The 12301-nt window shown below is 56.5% G+C and overlaps 1 protein-coding gene across 1 annotated transcript; it reads right to left on the reverse strand.

Moving 5' to 3' along the window:
- Nucleotides 1-382: 382 nt before the first annotated feature.
- On the reverse strand, nt 383-12039 carry LOC121170246 (junction plakoglobin). The gene is made up of 14 exons (XM_041001286.1): nt 11832-12039; nt 10198-10457; nt 9816-10054; nt 8626-8827; nt 8085-8229; nt 7886-7989; nt 6757-7095; nt 5258-5413; nt 4974-5093; nt 2441-2591; nt 2229-2350; nt 1647-1686; nt 1311-1491; nt 383-1066 (listed from the first exon to the last, which is right to left on the reverse strand). The coding sequence occupies exons 1-13, from the start codon at nt 12037-12039 to the stop codon at nt 1340-1342; spliced, it is 2238 nt and encodes a 745-aa protein (XP_040857220.1). The 3' UTR covers nt 383-1066; nt 1311-1339.
- Nucleotides 12040-12301: the final 262 nt, after the last annotated feature.

The following is a 12301-nucleotide window of genomic DNA, read 5'->3' on the forward strand; positions in this document are numbered from 1 at the left end:
CAACGGCAGCCTCCTGCCTCAAGCTTTGCTTCATGGCCAGGCTGCCAGAAAGCTTCATGGTGCAGGGCATCAACTCTCCCCATGGCTGCCTCATCCTGGCCCGGGTCCTCAGGAAGCTGGGAGAGCAGTCCTTCCACATGCGGCCCAAGGAGGAAGGCAACTGGAGCCCAGGAGTCTGCATACAGCCCTGGGCAGGGCATGACCAGGATGGACAACATGAATGGGTTCTCTGGGTTTTTCGCCTGCATGTGGCCAACAGAGAACACTGCAGGGAGAAGGGAGCACGGTCCAGACCTGCCCTCATTGAGACTCCTCCACCATATGGCCAGGGAGGCAAAGCTGGCGGGAAGCTCCCAGGAACACATGCTCCTACACAGCCCCATTTTATCTGTGTGACTTTTATTTTCTTTGCTTTGGTCTATACAAAAAACCAATAACCAAAAACATGAAGCGATGATAATAAAACTCTGCACTGGGACCCCCTCAGCAACCTCCCCACCCATGTGCAGGGGGTGGGGTGAGGCCAGAAACAAGAAGGGAAAAGAGGACCCCTCACCACACACCACAGTGGGCAACCGTGGAGGGGGAAAGCACCCCAAAAGCCAGCTCAGCCTGCTGGAGAGGGAGGCAGGCAGTGCCTGGAGCCGGGCCCCCCTTCTCCATCTCACATGGGTCAGCCTTGAACTCTGCTGCAAGAAAAACTTTGGATTTCCAGATCTGGGGCCTTGGCCCTGGGCCTTGAATGACTTTGGGCAGCTAGTCAGTTGAGTTCATTAACAAAAATCAAATGTAGAGAAGAAAAGAGAGCCCATGGCTGGGGCCCTGGGCGGCTAGGGGCACCAAGTGGGCGGGTGGCTTGCGTGTGAAGCTTTCGTGGCTGGGCCACAGGGCAGGGAGGGGCATTGGGCCCTGAACCCACGACCCAGGACAGCAAAGCAGGTGCAGAACCCATCCCAAGAAAGACCCTACGGGGGACCTCAGCAGGTGCAGTCCCGGCTCCCCCGGCTCAGGCACTTCTGTCTCCCCCATTGCCCGCTGGGGTGGCCGCTCGAACGAGGAGCCGCACCTGCAGGAAGGCAGACACAGCAGGTCAGAAACCCACACCACTCCAGTGTCACCTGCCCACCACCTTCCCCCCTCCCCCAAGAAAGGCCTGGGTGTCTCCTCTGAGAGAAGCTGGGATGCATGGAGTACCCCCAGACCCACTGTTCTCCAAAGAGCCAGGGTTTCAGGGAACAAATAGGAACTTCCCCCACCCCAGGGAGAGAATAGAGAGAGACAGGGCAAAGTAGGTGCCGGGAGGGCAGCCGGGAGGAGGTGCCATACCGGGCAGAGGCAGCTAGGCGAGCATGTGGTCCGCAGTGGGGTAGGGGGGCCTGAGGCCATCGCTGTAAGTGTCCATGGGGTAGTCCCCATCCATGTCCATGTGCATATCCAGTGGGTCAAGGGGCACATCGCTCGCGTACATGGGGCGGTAGGTGGCATCCATGTCTGGAGATGAGAAGGGGGGCTCTAGGCAGGGGTGTGCAGGCTACCTCCTACACCCCTGCCTGTGCCCAGGGGCCTGACCTCATCCCCAGGCTCCCGTGCCAGAGGACCTAGACTGGCGCTCACGTGGACACTACATGGCTCCCACTGGCACTTACCATCCCCGTAGGGCTCGTTGACAGGGATCATGCTCTGCGCCTGCGGAGGGAGAGAGGAACAGGGAAAGGATGGCACCGAGGGCACACACCTGGCCGCCCTGGGCTGGGGGCCGGGAGAGAGCTGGCATTAACACAGCAGGAGATGGCTCGGGGGAAGAGTGAAGACCCCTTGGAGGAACGTAGGATGGTGAGCTCCTAAAGATGCCCATCCAGCACCTTTGTGCAGATTCCAGAAACCTGTGCCCTCTTCACACACATGGGATCCTCCTCTGGGCAAAATGAAATTGCCACTTTGGTGGATCCACACAGATGGGGGCAGGGGGGAACGGCCATTTGAAAATTCAATCAGTGAACACATGTTGTTTCTATCTCGAACTCAGCCTTTCAAATAAATACATAAATCTTCAAAAAAGTTAAAAAGAGAAATAGGGGATCAACCCCTCTTTTCATTTGCTACAAACTCTCACAAATGATTCAGTTATAAAACAAAAAAGCATGTCATGGACAGCAAGCTAGGGGCTCCTGACATGTTGCCCCGTGCCATTCACTCCACCACAGCGCAGTGCAAGCCCGCATACTCACAGCCTCCCAGGCAGCCGGGTCATGCTTGAACAGGGAGTTGGTGAGCTCCACAGACACGCGCTTCCGGTAATCGGGGTTCTTGTCCTCAGAGATGCGGAAGAGGACGGCGGCTGCGTAGGTGGCTACACGGACAAGGAAGGGAAGGCAGGGTCAGATGATGGTTGTCACCGGGCCCAGCCACCCCACACAGCCCCTGTAACGGCCTCTCTCACCTGTGCCCTCATTGGGGGAATGCAGCAGCTCCATGAGAGGGGCCGACGCCCCCTCAGCATCAATGGCATCGGCCGCCTCCTTGTCCTGGGCCAGCTCACACAGCACACCCGCAGCTACACGCTGAATGTTCTCCACTGATGAGTACAGCAGCTGCAGAGGGCAGGCAAGGGCAGCACGGTGAGGCGGGTGGGGCACGGGCAGAGCAGCGAGGGAGGCATGCAACACAGCCCTGCCCAGCCCCTTGCCACATTTAAACCTGAGCTCATTAAGAAAGGGTACAACGCTGGAGGCATCAAGAAGCAAGCAAACAACCAGGCCCAGCCTCTGAGACCACCTCAGCAGGTTTCTAGGTGTGTACCCTAACCCAGTCATCAGGCAGCACACACAACGCTGGCTCCTGCCTCTTCCCATCTGATACAGCAGCACAAAGCATTTCTTCATATATTATTTATATTATTTTCACGTTTCTTTTAAGGGGCAGCCATGGTAGAGCAGTGGGTTAAGCCACGCCTCACAGGCCCAGCACTGGTTTGAGTCACAACTACTGTGCTTCTGATCCACCTCCCCGCTAATGCACCTGGGAAACAGCAAAGAATGGCTCAAGTATTTCAGGCCCTGTCACCCATGGGATGGAGTTCCGGCTGCCCAGCTTTGGCCTGGCCCAGCCCTGACTGTGGCAGCCAAAAGAGGAGGGAGCCAGCTGATGCAAGATCTCTTTTGTCTTTCTCCTTCTTCCTCTATCACTCTGCCTTTCAAACAATCAAGTCTTTAAAAAAAAATTCTCCTAGAAAAATCTATCAGTGCACCAGTTCAAGTCCCAGCTGCTCCATTTCCAATCCAGCTCTCTGCTAATGAGCATGGGAAAGCAGTGGAGGATGGCCCAAGTGGAATTTCTGGCTCCTAGCCCAGCCCCAGTTGGACAGCCATTTAGGAATTGAACCAGTGAATGGACGACCTCTGTCTCTTCCTCCCTCTGTGTAACTCTGACTTTCAAATACATAAACAAATCTTAAAAACATTCAAACAAGTACATACTGGCAGCATCACTGCAGGTGACACGCAGACGTAGTATAGGCCACTCGTTCTCACAGCGCCCCTTATCTCCTCGGTGCAGTGGCCCTGCGGCTGTCACTGCCATACTTGCGTCCCTGCTCATCTGTTCAGTGACATTAGCTCATAACCTACGCAGAGGCCTGCACAGGATGTAACCACGATTCAAGGCTCCCTGGGCATACCCCAAAGCTGCCCTCGAGGCCCCAGCAGGGTCCAAGACTGCCCACATCATTACACTTTGACCAGTGCAGGCCTCTCCCAACCATCTTTCCTTTGCTAATTTGACAGCTATGGGGGTGGAATGCACACAGGTGACCCAGCTGCAGTCCCCTGGGCACACCACATGGATGGTTTCCTATCTATAAGCCTGAATCTTAAAACTTTTTTTTTCAGCCACTTTCAGGTCCTGGCTTCCAAGATGACACAAAAGAAAGCACAATGGCCTGCTGGCATCCCTGTGGGCACCAGATTGAGTCTCAGCTGTTCCACTTCCAACCCAACTCCCTGCTGATGCGACCCAGAGGACAGAAGAGGATGATCCATGTCCTGAGCCCCGTGTGACCACATAGAGACCCAGATGGAGTCATGGATTTGGCCTGGCCCTGGACAGTGAGACCATGTGAGGAGTCAGCCAGCACTTACTTATTTCTTTGTGTGTATTCTGCCTTAAAAACAATTAAACAGGGACCAGCGCGATAACCTAGTGGCTAGTCCTTGTTTTGCATCCACTGGGATCCCATATGGGTGTCAATTCTAGTTCCAGTAGCCCCACTTCCCATCCAGCTCCCTGCTGTGACCTGGAAAAGCAATCGAAGAGAGCCTAAAGTCCTGGGACCCTGCACCTGTGTGGGAAACCCGGAACAAACTTCTGGCTCATGGCTTTGGATCAGCTCAGCTCTGGCCATTGTGGCCGCTTGGGGAGTGAATCATTGGATGGAAGATCTTCCTCTATGTATATTTGACTTTCCAATAAAAAAATAAATAAGTTAACAAAATGATGGAAGCTGCAGCCATCAGGGGTACATCTCCAAGTGGGTATTTGTTCCAAGGTGGGTGAGCAGCCCTGCCCTTTCCAGCAAGGGGGTCGAAAGTGAAGGACCCCAGCACCATCACCCTGATTCACCCCTGCACCCACAGGCGCTACCCGCTCAGGAGCTGCCCCCTCATTCACTTCTGCTCACGCCTGTCTAAGGAGCTTCATCTCTATGGCTAAAGAACCAACTTCTGGAAAAACCAAGTAGACATGAGAACTTTTCTCTTAGAAAAAAAAAATAATAATAACCCTCTGTTTTTGCTCCTGTCTCCTCTTGCTTTTGAGCTTAGAAAGCCATTCCACCCTGGGGGCTTCGCAAAGGGGTCTCTTCCAGGCCCGGTGGTGCACCTGCTGTTCTCCAAAGTGCTAACAACATCCCACAAACTCCAAACCCTGCCCTTCACCCAGCAGCTGGATCCTCTGCCACCCACCTGGCCCAAACTCACCTGTACGAACAAGGGGATGGTGTTGAGTCGGAAGATCTCCATGCGGTTCATGGGGTCCCGGGCAAGGATATGCAGGGCTCCGGTACAGCCCTCTACAATCTCCTCCATCCTCACGCCATCCTGCGTGGGGGGGAGCATGGGGCATGAGGCAGGTGGCCCTGGTACGTGGCCAGGACACCCAAGAAACTTTGGTTGCAACTAACCCTCCCCCTCATTTCCCACACACCCACACATGGGCACATGCCATGGGACACCCAGACTCCAACCATCACCAGTTCACTGACCGTGTAGGGCTGCTGGGTGCCGGCAGCCACATGGCGCTGGGCATCCTGGTGGGCCTTCACCAGCAGCTGGACAAGGCGGGGAATGACTGAGGCCTCCTGCAGCGGGGCATGGTTGGCTGGGCACAGGGCCAGATTCCTGATCAGACCGATGGTTGCCTGGTAAGAGAAGAGGCAGCTGTTAGGGGCATCTCTTCGGCACTCAAAGAACCCCAGAGGACCTCAGCTTCCAAGCCACAGGTGTCTGCTCCCTGCCTAGCATCTCTGCCCCCAGTCCAGATACAGACATGCTGAAGGACTCTGGACCCTGGCCTGTGTGGCCCATCCTCTGTAGAACTCATGGGCTCTTCATGGCTAAATCTCATATCTTCTACTGAAAAGACACCCCGTTTCAGAACATTCTATCAGCCTCCATGTCCCAGCCTGCACCCTCTCCCTCTCTTGCCCCTCCCAGACACTATGATATCACTGGTTTTTCTCACAGCATCCACCCAAATGTTCAAGCTATAATCAACCCCAGAACCTCGGCTCCCAGCAGCCCCTCTGGTCTGGCAAAGTCACCTGCTCCCTCTCTTAAGCTTCAGATGGAGAGCACGTGTGAGCTGAGGCCAGGAGCCATGGGGGGCAGTAGAGAGTGCCATGCCAAGGTTTCATGACCCTGTGCGGTAGGCACAGAGAGCCAAGCAGGGGCCAGACCCAGGAGTGTTTCTCTCACTATGGATTAGCCAATGTACGTAATCACTTGACATCACCCTTCTCCATCCCAGGAGTTCCTGCTGGCTCCCAGTCCAAGGTAACACCGTCACTCTGGTGCCGGGTGTCCTGTTCCCTGCCTCTTGTTGCTTCCCGACACACACATCCCTTCCTAGGAGATTCTATCCCAATCTCATTCATAGTCTAGCCATCCTCACCTCCCTGGCCCCTGGGGAGCGAGACATGTCTCCCAATTCCTCACACTCCAGACTCCCCATGACACATTCGGCATCTCCCAAAAGTCTCCCTTCAGTGCCCCTCAGGGATCCTCCGGTCAACAACTAAGTATCCCAGTCCTCTACATCTCAGGGCAGCCAGGTGACTGAGCTCCGGGGTGGGCCATCCGACAGCTGGCCAGGTTTGGGCGCTAGAATGGGATATCCTTCTTAGGGGCTACTAGAGTTAGACATGAGGACCCCAGGGGGCCTACAGAGTAAGGATCATAGGCTCATGCATGTGGACACCCAGCCCCCCACAGGTCCCCTACAGCCTCCCAAGCCAGTTCAGGGGTTTCTTGTGCTTGTTGGCATGCGGTAGAAAAAACTCTCATCATTACACCAGACCCACTATCAAGGTCTACGCCACCACAATATGGACAAACACTTCCATCTTATGAGAGCTGCTATGGTCAGGGCCACCATGCCAACAGCTCTGCCTGGACATGCCTGGACCCACCTGGGGCTTAGCCCTGATCAGCCAGCCCCCAGGGCAGCCACAGACAACAGCAGCCAGGAGCCAGGGGTCAGTACCTTGACCAGCGGCCACTGGTTGGGCTGGTTGAGCAGCTTGACGATGGCCGGGATGCCGTAGTTGAGGCGCACGGAGTTCTGGGCCATCTCAGCCTCAGGGTGGCGGCTGGTAAGGTGGCGCAAGGCGCAGACAGCTGGCTCAGTGATGTCATCCTTGTCACCAGCACGCAGGATAGCGTGGATGAGGGCCTCTACTCCGCTGTTCTGTGTCACCAGCGTCTTGTTCTTGCTGTTGTTGCAGGTCAGGTTAGAGAGCGTGCCCGTGGCACAGGTGAGCACGTTGACATCGTCCACACTCAGCTGGTTCACCAGGACCTTCAGTACACCCTCCAGGCCCTCCTACACACAGATGGGCAGGCAGGCAGGTGGTGAGCGAGGCCCCATCGTGTCCAAGGCGGTCAGCCTCGCCTGAGCGCCTGAGATTCTGTATTCCCCATTACCTGCCACAACCTGTCGGGAACTCATTAACAACTCTGGGAGACAGCAAGGCCAGGAGGCTCAGGCAGTCTTGGGGGACCAGGACTGAACCTATGTCAGTCTCTAAGCTTCCCCAGGGCCCCTGACTGGGGAGGGAGCTGTGGAAGAGATCCCCTCAATCAGAGCCCCCTTTGAGTCTGGGCTGCTCTACCCTTCCAGTGAGCTCTGCACTAATGTATCTGAGAGACAGCAGGGGATGACCCAGGTGTTTGAGCCCCTGCCACTCAGGTAGGGGGAACCTGGATGGAATTTCCTGGTCCCCAGCCTAGGGCTAGCCTAACCCCCAGCTATTGTGGACTTTTGAGAAAGAAATGAACCAGTGGATGGAAGATCTCTCTTATTGCCTTTCAAACAACTAAACACATCATTGTTGCTATTTCTACATTTTTAGTCCATCTCTGTGGACCAGGGTTCCTGCTTCAGGGCCTAAGTGAGAACTGTCCACCTTTAACCCTCTCCTCTTCCTCCCCAGTGCCTCACAGAGAGCCTTAGGCTACAGCACTGGGGGTCTTCCAAGGCCTTTCCAGCCTCAGTTGGAAGAGAACTGAGAGGCCTCAGGCATCCTCTGACACCTAAGGCTAAGGCTACTCGCCCAGACCGGAAGCTGGAGCAGCTGGCTGATGTGAGCCGCAAGCCCCGACACCTGCCTCACCTGTTTGGTGGCCACATCTGAGAGGTTGCGCAGGGTCCACAGGCAGTTCTGCACGAGGCGGGGGCTGTTGCTGGTCAGGTGCTTGCCCAGGGCCTGCATCCCACCTGGGGCAGGGGACAGAGGCCTTATCAGCCACAGCACAGGCCGTGGGGAGAGTGGGGAGAGACCACCGGCCCAGCCCTCCCGGCCACACACTCACCAGCCTCCACGATGGCCGGCTTGTTGCTGGGACACACGGACAGCACCTTGAGCACGCGGCTGGTGGTCCAGAGCAGCTTCTCATAGCTGTAGTTGCGCATGATCTGCACAAGGGCCTGGGGCCCTCCATTGGCCAGGATGATCAGCTGTGGGAAAGAGCATGAGGACAAGTGTAAGACAAGCAGGGAACAAGGCCAGGCAACGAGGAAGCGGAGGGGGACAGAGGTAGCACAGCTACTATTACTGAGTAATAGTAAGCTGGGACTGCTGGAGGTAACACCCAACACGAGCAAGGGCTCAGCAAAGCTGGACACACCCCCATTACCACCAAGGGCACTGGACGAGTGTCCAGCCCTTCTGGGCAGCACTGCTCTGGCTGTCTGGGAAAAGAAGTGCTATAAACCCTCAGTCCATGGATGAAAACGTTTCCCATGCTGGGGAGAGCTGAGCACTCAGAGATGCTCCCTGGAGCACCTTCTATCGAGCTGGAAACCTGGGGACACCGTGGCTGCAGGCAGCCCTGCACAGGTGGGCAGGCGCACCTTGCTCTCCTGATTGCCATAGGCCAGAAGCTGCAGGCAGTCGGTGGTGATAGCCAGAAACTTGGGGTTGTTCTTGTTGAGTAGCGGAACCATCTTCTGCAGCCCGTCGGCCAGGCGCACAGCCATCTTGGCGCCCTCCTGGTATAGCAGCAGGTTGTGCAGTGTGGTGATGGCGTAAAACAGGACCGACTCCACGGGGGAGCTGCAGGGGGTGGCAGGGGTAGGGAGTAGCAGGTGTCAGGGCCCAGGGGCTTACAATTCCAGGATGGCATCTATAGGGACACACACCACCTGCACACACATAGCCTTGTGCAAATGGCCCTCTGCTCAAATCACATCAACAATCCTGTGCTTTTGCATACAGCATTTCCCTCCCCCACCCCCGGGCCCCGGGCTTCCCCTGCCCAGCTCCCAGCCGCAGCTCAGCACCCTGTCAGCCTCCTCCACATCATCATTAGGGAAGAGCTACCATGTACAAGGCCATGGGGGAGAGAGATCCTGTGTGGGATAGCTCTACCGTTGGGGACCTCACAGCCTGCTGTGTGGGAATGGAGAATGAGACCAAATGAATGAGAATCAGGCCAGGAAAGAGCAAGGTTGCAGAACAGGTGTTGTGGCGAAGCGTGTTCAGCTGCCACCTAGGACCCCAACATCCCATACTGGGATGTCTCCCAGTCTCCCAGCTCCACTGCTTCCCAGTCGAGCTTCCTGATACACTCTGGAAAAAGGCAGGTTATGATCCAAGTATTTGGGTTCCTGCCATCCAAACAGAGGAGATCTAGATGGAATTCTAGGGTCTGGCTGTAGTCTGGCCCAACCCATGCTACTGGGAAGTAAACCAGCAGATGTCTCACTCTGCTTTTCAATTAGATGCAAAAATACATTTTTTTTTTAAAAAAAAGTAAAAAAATGATCAAGCTTGCAGGAGATTTTGTATATGCACCCCCTCGGCCCTGGGACACTCTTCCCTCCAACATCACTGGCCAAACTCCATCCACCTAACAACCTCCAGTGGCTAGAGTGACCCACCTCCCAGCTTCCTCAGCCAGTGCCTGCCTACATGGTATCCTGAGCATCAGCCTGCTGTCTACCTGTCTGCCAGGCCAGGCCAGGCCACGGTTCTGCACCCCACATGCAGCAATTGCTCAGCGTGTGTTTAGAGATGGAGCCTGGGGCAGGTGGGTACCTACCTGAGCATGCGCACCAGAGCAGGGATGCCGCCTGACTTGAAGATGGCAAGCAGCCCTTCACGGTGGTGTGAGAGGTTGTGCAGGATACTGGTGGTGCAGCGTGCCGTGTCCAGGTCACTGGTGTTCTGCATGGTACGCACCACGGCCGCCACCAGTTGGGGCGAGCCCATCAGGGCCCTGCGTGACGCCTCCTTCTTGGACAGCTGGTTGACAATCATGGCTGCCTTGGTCACCACCACCTGGATCATGGGGAAGGAGGGGAGACCATGATTAGATGGGCCAGAGACCCTTCTAGAAAGCTCAGAGGAACAGAGTACTTTCTCTGCTCCACCCTCCCCACCTTTGGCCTCAGCCCTCCCTGCCCCCCTCCACTCCCACAGACCGGGTCCTCGTCGTTGAGCAGTTTGGTGAGCTCAGGCAGGGCCCGGGTGGCCAGCTCGGCATCGTCTTGGTAGTTGATGAGGTGCACGATGGCTGACTTGAGCAGCTGAGATGGCTCGGCCAGTCGCTGCAGGTTGGTGGCCTGGCCTTCCACCTGTGTGGCCAGCAGCAGTGAGCTATCCTCGGCGTTCACTCCAGGACACATGGCCTCCCGCACCCGTTTGGCTCTGGCCGTGGTGGACATCTGGTACTCCAGGTCACCTGGGGGCCAGCAGGGCAGAGACTGAGTGACAGCAGGCAAGGGACTGGGGCAGGGAGGGATGCATCACATCGGGGCACAGAGCAGGCCACACAGACAGCCCCACTTGGACTTCCTGCCCTGACCCAGGCCCCGGCGTCTCCAATTGCAGCCAGTTCCCTTAGCTCCCTTGTCTGTAAAACAAGGCCCCACTTGCCAGCCATCCAGTGAGACAGCTGTGGTCCTCCATAGCCAAGGAACCAATCAACCAAAGATCAAAAGCATTTTAAAAAGAACCGTGTCTACAGTGACTATTGACAAACTGTAGTCCTAGTCACTTTCTCCCCACGCAATGTGGGACAGAGCCATGCCTAGCACTGGCAGGTGTGCAGAGCTTGTATGCACATATCACACTCCGTTCTGTGAGACTTGACCCTAGCACAACTCAGAACCCAGTGGTTGGGGGTTTGAGGAGGAAGGTACAGAGCCAGCTGCCCACAACTCCTGGGAGATGGCTATGCCACTCTTCTTCCCCCTTGACAGATACCCTATCCCACTGTCCTCCCTTAACCACCAGGTAGAGGCAGGGATGAGATAAGCCAGGGATCCTAATTACACCTTCACCCCTCCTGGCGACAAACAGGCACAGAGCAGCAAAGCCAGGGCAATGGGCTTCAGAGAGCAGGTGCAGAGAGGGCATCCCACAGACATGTACCTGGCAGCCCTGCCCAGGGCCCTGTCCCAAAACTGCCCCGGGAGAGGGAGGCCGAAGTTCTATCCTCTAATTAGTAGGGAAAGAGGAACCATCTCCCAGCTTTCCCACTGGGATGCTCAACTGTCTGCCACTAACAGCAGAGGAGGCTAGGTCCTGCCAAGCACAGACGGCCTGCCTGCAGTCAGGGAAGAGACACAGCCAGCCTCAGCTCCCATGGATCCTGAATGATGGATGACAGTCTTGGCTCCCCCAGGGGCACCTGACTACACCCTAGCCTTGGCCCACCTATCTGTCAGTTTCTCCTTTCCTCCCTCAGCTGTCACCCCAGCCCTAAGAGCCAGGGGCTCCCTGAGGCTGGCAGCCTACCCTTCCCCTCAAACCCGGGGCTGCTGGAACAATAGGGAAGCATCTTCCCCTCAGCCCACGGGCACCCCAAAGGGAGTAGGGGGACATCTCCCATCATCCTCTGAAGTGTAAAGAAGACGAGAACTGTGCCTCCTCCTTCAGACTGCTGGCTTCTCAGATAGGCCCCGAGGAAGCTGTGCCTCCTCCCGCAGACCGTACCTCCACCCTCAGATTACACAGGATCCTCAGAAGCAGGGTGCCCTAGAAACAACCAACCTAGAACCAACCCTTCCCCCTTAACATCCCATCCCTGGTGCCAGCCGCCAGGGCTCCTGACCTTGGCCCTGGGGCACGCCCTGGGTGTAAGTGGTGGTTTTCTTGACCGTGTACTGGCGTCCGCAGGTCTCGTCTTCATCCATGACGCCCTTGCTGCTGACGGAGGGCACGCAGGTGTTGGCGCCCGAGTGGATGCCGGAGTCGTACGTGTATGTCTGCTGCCACTCGGTCACCTTGATGGGCTGTTCCATCAGGTTCATCACCTCCATGGTGGCTGCTGGGACACAGACAAGAGCAGCCAGTGAGCTGGCCGCCCCATGGGGCAGCCCAGCACACGGCCCCTCTTCCCCTGGCCTCCACCACAGCCCCAAGGCCCTAGTAAGTTACAGGACAAGCCCAAGGCCCCCAGGGCTGAAAGGGGGCTCCAGTGAAGCTCTGGGACTGGGAGGGGGAGCAGAAACCAGTAGAGAGGTGTCCTGGGTTCCCATCTCTGACCTCCTGCCCAGATGGAGGGGAAAAGTCAGGGGTGGG

This window comes from Ochotona curzoniae, unplaced genomic scaffold, assembly GCF_017591425.1.
Source record: "Ochotona curzoniae isolate NIBS_2020 unplaced genomic scaffold, NIBS_Ocur_1.0 scaffold_2453, whole genome shotgun sequence".
NCBI lineage: Eukaryota > Metazoa > Chordata > Mammalia > Lagomorpha > Ochotonidae > Ochotona > Ochotona curzoniae.